Raw genomic sequence first — 7,948 nt, 5'->3', positions numbered from 1 at the left:
TTAAGTTTAAGAATTGGAATTTAGAAATTAAATTTAAAAGAAATTGGAATGTTGAAAATTATTTGAGAGTTTGGAACTATGAAAATTAAATTTAAAATATTGGAGTTTTTTAAAAAATTATCTTAAGACTAAAATTTTGAAAATAAAAATTTTGGCGTCAAAGTTGAAGAAAACTAAGAAAATAATAACTAAAAAAAAATGGGAATGGCTTAGCATGGGCAAACGTGTACATGCATGTCTTTTAAGGAATAAACAAATAAAAATAACATTTCCATGTGGCAGTACACCAAAGAAACACCACAAACCTATTTCTCATATTACAAAAATGCCATGCAAACCCCCACAAGCCCACTTTCCAATGCACTTTCAGTGTATCAATCACAGTTTAAACTTGATTTTCTTATTCTTTTTAACGCCGAAACCCACTCTTCCAATTTTATATTCATTGCATTGTTTCAAAATCAAACAGTCATCACCTGTAGAATCCCAGGTGTGGAATCCAAAACCACGACTTATGTCGAAACACCTATGTACGGGATGGGTAGAAACAGAGAATACAAAGGAGGGAAGCTTTCTTTAAAAAGAAATAAACAAGGATTGGGTACTCAATAAACATGAACATACCCATTTTTATCTGTGGGTTCAAAAATCGGTGAGTAAAATCAGAAAATTAAAGCCCAGTTGGATCGTCCTTGAATGAAAACAGAGAAAAACTACGATAATCAAACCAAGGCAAACTCACAAGCAATGCAAAGTAATCACATGAAAAATAGATAAGAAGAAGTATCATGAGGTAATGAACGATAAACCTAAATAAACTTACCAGGCTACACCTCCCTGAAGCTTACTCTCTCTCATGTTCTCTCAAAGCTCCTCACTGATTTTCTTCCTCAAGCTCTTTTCCCCTTCCGTAACCTTCAGCTTCCTCTCCTTTTCTGTAGCTGCTTCCCCCCTATCAGTAAAAAAATGTCCTCTGAAAATCTCTCCAACGGCAGCCCTCAAGACACCTCCCACAGCTGCCTCTCTCCAAAGCTCTCTTCTCCCAAGGCTCATCCAGAATCTCTTCCCCCCCCCCCCCAGAAAATGCTCTGTTTTCTTTCTTTTTTTCTTTCCCCCTGTCTCGCCTCCCTCTATCTCTGCAGAAACAGCCCTCAAAAGCACCACCTCCCTCAGCCTCTCTCTCATCCGTTCCTCATAACAGAAATCAGCTTTTTCCATAATCTTCTTGACACCTGTCATCATCTGATTTGTTTCCCAAAAAGCAAGGCTGATTCCCTTATAGCCACTAAGGAGGCGACACGTGGCTCGCTGGGGCTCCTCCACGTGGCAAAATCAGCTGCAGCAAAGAATGACCTAAATGGGGGTCTACACTTAGATAATTTGTTATTGTAACTATGATTTTTGAACATTTGATTAGGCTAATTTGAGAAGTTAAGGACAAGTTCATGAACACCAAAAATTCACTTTTCACCACATCACTAGTTTTCAAGCTTAGATTTAGGATTATAAGAGAACTATACATTATTCATATGATAATGATATTTAATGTCATCGATCTTCATTTAATTGGAATGGTTAGAGCTTGTTTGCATAGTACACTTCTTGCTTTTAATTTTAAAAAATAGAATATAGTATAAATCTTATATAAAAAGAGTCAATTTAATTTATATCCTTAAAAATTACTTTTAAATTTTAAAAAAATTTTGACATAGTAAAATTTTTTTATATCTTAATTTTTTAAAATTCATTATCTTTTGAAGATAAATTTAGAAAAATTCTTCTATTTTCTATTTTAATTTTTGTTTTTTTTTTAAAAAGAAGTTATAAAAATAAAAAACAAGAAATGTATCCAAATAATATTTTTATTATTGAGATTGTTCTTTTTCAAAGTATTATTATTATTATTTTTTAAAATTTACTTGAATCAATTTTAGAAGAAATCAATAAATTAAAATAACAATGAATTCATCGTTAACTCAAATTGATACTTAATTGACCTCAATTTGATTAATTATTTTGAATAGATTTAAACAAGTCATAAAATTTGAATATCACGTACAAAAAGACCATCATTAAGTTAAATTTATTAAAGTCCAACAATCTCCAAACTTCCTGTCACTTCTCTTGTACCTTGGCGAATCATCAATGAAGATCATTAAATATCATATCTATATTTATAGGCAAATTTTGGTTAGTGATTTGATCTAGTATAGTGTTAATCTTAGATTTTAACTTAATTGTCATTTAGTCCTTTTACTACATAATTACTTATTTATTTTGTCTTGCAAATTTATCGAACCCATTAAGCAATTTTGCCCCAAGATTGTCATGCAAAGTAAAAATATAGTACATGAAATTTTAACAAGCTGAAATGAAAATGAAAAGATTATTAATTGTGCAACTATTTATAGAATTTATAAATAAAATATTTTAAATTTAGAACCTAGAGAAGATATCATTTCAATAATCCATTTTAGAGACCCGCAAAACCTTGAAGAGAGAAAATATACTTGTTTTCTTAGTAAATACTGAATCCTAAATCTATACATATCGTTCAGCTTTTGGTAGGCATGATCCTGAGTTTGTTTTAATTAGAAGTAGAACTTAGCATAACCATCCTCCATGGGAGACTTATTCCTTCCAGCCTTTATCTTCTTCTTCCTCTTATAACTTTTCATTATCTCCAAGTAGAAATGTAGTATATTGAGGAGAAGCATAATAAGGCCAGTGCTTTGTAATTTAAACTTGTTTATCAAATGAAGATTATATAAAAACTAGTAACAGATAGAATCTCTCATCAGTAATCATTCGGTAGTAGTGATCCTAATTTGAACTAATTGAAAATGAAAGTATTCATCATTCAAAAGTTCCAGTTCCATAAGTCACTACTTTTAATATAACTTACAAAGAATATTGGAAATCATGTGAATTAAATTCCGTTTTACAGTGATTATAGGAAGTACTTTTAAAGTCCGTTCGATAGTGATTTTAGGAAATGTTTTTAATTTTTCTAATGCTAAAAAATTTTTATTTTAAAAAAACTAAAAACGTTTTCTAAAATCACTGTTAAATACACTTTTAGTTAAAAAAAAAATTTTTTTTTTTTAAAAAAAGATTAGGTGTTTAACAAAATTTAGATAATACTTTAAAATTTTGAAAATGTTGAAAAATCACTGATAGTGTTTTATGAAGAAACATTTCATAGATGATTATTTTAAAAACACTTTCTAACTTTCATTAAAAATACTTCGAATAGAAACACTTTCAAACTTACTCTTAGTATGTTTGGGTTCAACTTAATGATGTATATAAGTGCAAAAATCATTTCAAATTATTTTACTTGTTTATTAAACATCCAATTGGTAGGAAAACCCATTACATAAATGTTTTTTATTTTCATCCTTCTACATCATCATTATTATTATTATTATTATTATTATTATTATTATTAAGGATTGACAATATCATAATATCTTTAATCATATGCATGTCCATGGTTTTGCATTTTCATTCTATGCATTGGAAATGACAGATCAACTTTCCTTAATCTTTCATTTTGTTTCACATTTTATTGGATTGAAAAATATGTTAATTTGAGCATGGACTTAAATCTTTTTTTTTTTTTTTTTTTTTTGCATTTCTTATTAAAAATCTTGTAAAAATAAATAGCTATCTTAAGTAATATTAAAGAATCAAAATGAGAGGAAAAAGCACTCTTCCTTGTGAATATTATATACCTTTTAAACTTCTTCTCAAGATAATATTCATTTCTTTTTTAACTCAATCATAAAGAAAAACTTGACTCCACTATAAATATTTATCAATCATATTAGGAAAAATTGACTATGATGAAAAATTCTTCTATTTTCTATTTTAATTTTTGTTTTTTTTTTTAAAAAAGAAGTTATAAAAATAAAAAACAAGAAATGTATCCAAATAATATTTTTATTATTGAGATTGTTCTTTTCCTAAGTATTATTATTATTATTATTTTAAATTTACTTGAATCAATTTTAGAAGAAATCAATAAATTAAAATAACAATAAATTCATCGTTAACTCAAATTGATACTTAATTGACCTCAATTTGATTAATTATTTTGAATAGATTTAAACAAGTCATAAAATTTGAATATCACGTACAAAAAGACTATCATTAAGTTAAATTTATTAAAGTCCAACAATCTCCAAACTTCCTGTCACTTCTCTTGTACCTTGGCGAATCATCAATGAAGATCATTAAATATCATATCTATATTTATAGGCAAATTTTGGTTAGTGATTTGATCTAGTATAGTGTTAATCTTAGATTTTAACTTAATTGTCATTTAGTCCTTTTACTACATAATTACTTATTTATTTTGTCTTGCTAATTTATCGAACCCATTAAGCAATTTTGCCCCAAGATTGTCATGCAAAGTAAAAATATAGTACATGAAATTTTAACAAGCTGAAATGAAAATGAAAAGATTATTAATTATGCAACTATTTATAGAATTTATAAATAAAATATTTTAAATTTAGAACCTAGAGAAGATATCATTTCAATAATCTATTTTAGAGACCCGCAAAACCTTGAAGAGAGAAAATATACTTGTTTTCTTAGTAAATACTGAATCCTAAATCTATACATATCATTCACCTTTTGGAAGGCATAATCCATGGGAGACTTATTCCTTCCAGCCTTTATCTTCTTCTTCCTCTTTAACTTTTTATTATCTCCAAGTAGAAATGTAGTATATTGAGGAGAAGCATAATAAGGTCAGTGCTTTGTAATTTTAAATTGTTTATCAAATGAAGATTATATAAAAACTAGAAACAGATAGAATGTCTCATCAGTAATCATTCAGTAGCAGTGATCCTAATTTGAACTAATTGAAAATGAAAATATTCATCATTCAAAAGTTCCAGTTCCATAAGTCTCAACTTTTAATAAAACTTTCAAAGAAGATTGGAAATCATGTGAATTAAATTACGTTTTACGGTGATTATAGGAAACACTATTATAGTCCGTTTAATAGTGATTTTAAAAAATGTTTTTAACTTTTCTAATACTAAAAAGTTTTTATATTAAAAAAGCTAAATATGTTTTCTAAAATAAGTGTCAAATACACTTTTAGTTTTAAAAAGAGTTTTTAAAAAATGGATTAGGTGTTTAACAAAATTTAGATAATACTTTAAAATTTTAAAAATGTTGAAAAATGTTTTATGAAGAAACATCTCATATATGATTCTTTTAAAAACACTTTCTAACTTCCATTAAAAGAATTTCGAATAGAAATACTCTCAAACACACTCTTAGTAGATTTGGGGTTCAATCTGATGATGTATATAGGTGCAAAAATTATTTCAAATTATTTTACTTGTTTATTAAACATCCAATTGGTAGGAAAACCCATTACATAAATGTTTTTAATTTTCAAAAAATAAAAATTGTACTCTTAAAAATATTATTATTGTTTATTATTACTATTATTATTACTATTATTATTATTATTATTAAGTATCTACAATATCATGATATCTTTAATCATAAGCATGTCTATGGTTTTGCATTTTCATTCCATGAGCGCATTGGAAATGACAGATCAACTTTCCTTAAATCTTTTGTTTTGTTTCACATTTTATTGAATTGAAAACTATGTTAATTTGATCATGGACTTAAATCTCTTTTTTTTTTTTTTTTTTTGCATTTCTTATTACAAATCTTGTAAAAATAAATAGCTATCTTAAGTAATATTCAAGAATCAAAATGAGAGGAAAAAGCATTCTTCCTTGTGAATATTATATACCTTTTAAACTTCTTCTCAAGATAATATTCATTTCTTTTTTAACTCAATCATAAAGAAAAACTTGACTCCACTATAAATATTTATCAATCATATTAGGAAAAATTGACTATGATGATGAAAATCATAGCTAAATATCCAAGAATTAAATTATTAACTTGCAAAATTTATCATGCACTCCCTAAATTTTTTAAACATAGGAAAACGTTAATTTCATGGTGTTATCCTATTTAATTAATTAACTATTTCATCATATAAACTTCTTAAATATAGAAAGAAGGTCATTTCCTGCCATTATCGTACTTAATTACCATAAATTTCTATCCTACGATCTTTTTTAAACATGGACGGATGATAATTGCATGGCGCTGTCCTATTTAATTAGACCACCGTCAAGCTGCTCAACATCTCATTCCTTTCATTTCTATCTTCTGAAATATTTTTTGTTCATAAAAATTTTTGGTCATGGAGAAGAAGCAAGCTAAAAGCCATAAAAAGGTTGAGATGAGAAAGATGAACAATGAAGAGGATCGCCTTGTTTCCTTCTCGAAGCGCAGATCTATAGAAAGGCAAGTGAGCTTTCTACCCTTTGCGGTGCAGAAGTTGGTATTTTAGCTTTCTCCCCGAATGGGAAGCCATTCTCATTTGGTCATCCATGTATCAAGTCAATTACTAATAAGCTTTTAAGTGAAAACCATACACCATGTGATGGTACCCAAAATCTTCTTGAGCCTTATCGTCGTGTTTGGCTTAATTAGCTTCACCAAAACTATAAAGAAGCTTGCACGCAAATGAAAGCAGCCAAGGAGCAAGAAAAGAAAATCAAGAAAAAAAAGCCTAGACCGGAGCAAGGGCTGGTGGGAAGAACCTGTTATTGAGCTTGATATGGATGGTCTCAAGCGAAGGGCAGATCTGATTCAAAAGCTTCATAAGCATGTTCAACTCCAAATCAAGGAGCTACAGACCATGGCATCATCTTCAACTTCACCATCTGATACCCAAACAGTTGGCCATGGAAGAGGGCCATGCTAAATAAATGTGCTTTGCATTATTAAGAGTCTTGAACATTTCAGTATCGAAGAATAATGATTCAATGCTTTTATTTTGGTGTAATGGGTTTTGTGTTGGAGTAGCCGAAAATGTGATATCGGTTCATTAAGTTTCTTTTGCCTCACTGAAAAGAAGTCTTTTTAATAGTTGATGTGGGTGATATATCATGTGATTCTTGTGTAGGTTCCTTATCTTCATAATAATGGGGTTGTTCTATATTTATGTGGCTTCTGACCTAACAACTTAATATTCTTAGGTTTTGAGGATGTAAATCCTTCTTCCATCTTAATGATTCTAGTAGAAACAGATGAGCACGATGCTCTTGAGGGTTCTTCAAAGTTAACATATGCATGTGCAATGATTCTTCTAGATAGATTTTGCGGCTTTGTATGAATGTTTGGATGAACTCTGCCATTTGTATCCATTCTTCATTAATATGCCTTCATTATTTTCAATGAATATCTGTTCGACTCTGAATGAATATATACTTTTGGAAATGTCAAGCTTGTTTGAAATATGTTTCAGATTTTAGTTTTCACTCTGAAAATGCAGAATGAAAAAAGGATTGATGTACAACCTGTCATTGAGCAGATAGGAGGAATTATTATTGATGGATCACCTAGACTGATGATAGCTAGCGAACAATCACTACAGGCTGCGAATAACAAATAGGGTAAAGAAAAAGAGGTGCAATCTAAGGGTCAATCTCTTTTGAAAGGGAAGTCTCCTGTGGGGAAGAATGTGGCAGTAACTAGCCCAAGTAAGAAGCCAACTGAAGAGAATATGAAGGGGAAGGGGAAAGAGCCTGAAACTGAAATGACTCCAGAGGAAGCCATAAAGAAAGCTCAAAGAGATAAGAAGAAGAAGGATAAAGAAATAGAAAAAGTTTAGCCAAAGAAATTGACAGAAAAGGAGAAGGGAAAGGCTGTGGTTACTAAAGAAGTTCATAATTTAGTGCCAAGGGGACTACCACCAGTCTAAAGGAAACCGGAATGCATTCTTATTGGCAGAGAGTGATTATTTGCTGCCTGAATGCAATACTTTTCCAGAGATAATGAGATCAATGGAGCTAATGAGGAGATATGGGATAGAGCCTATGATGTATTCATA

The 7,948-nt window shown here is 29.3% G+C and overlaps 1 protein-coding gene across 1 annotated transcript; it reads left to right on the top strand.

Annotated features, from left to right (window-relative positions):
- The first annotated feature begins 6,253 nt into the window (after positions 1 to 6,253).
- Positions 6,254 to 7,729, top strand: LOC117908294. The gene is made up of 2 exons (XM_034821904.1): positions 6,254 to 6,394; positions 7,511 to 7,729. Exons 1-2 carry the CDS (start codon positions 6,254 to 6,256, stop codon positions 7,727 to 7,729), a joined length of 360 nt encoding a protein of 119 aa, XP_034677795.1.
- The last annotated feature ends 219 nt before the right edge of the window (positions 7,730 to 7,948 follow it).

This window comes from Vitis riparia, chromosome 19 (assembly GCF_004353265.1).
Source record: "Vitis riparia cultivar Riparia Gloire de Montpellier isolate 1030 chromosome 19, EGFV_Vit.rip_1.0, whole genome shotgun sequence".
In the NCBI taxonomy this organism is placed as follows: Eukaryota; Viridiplantae; Streptophyta; class Magnoliopsida; order Vitales; family Vitaceae; genus Vitis; species Vitis riparia.
This window is presented reverse-complemented; position numbering and strand designations above follow the sequence as displayed.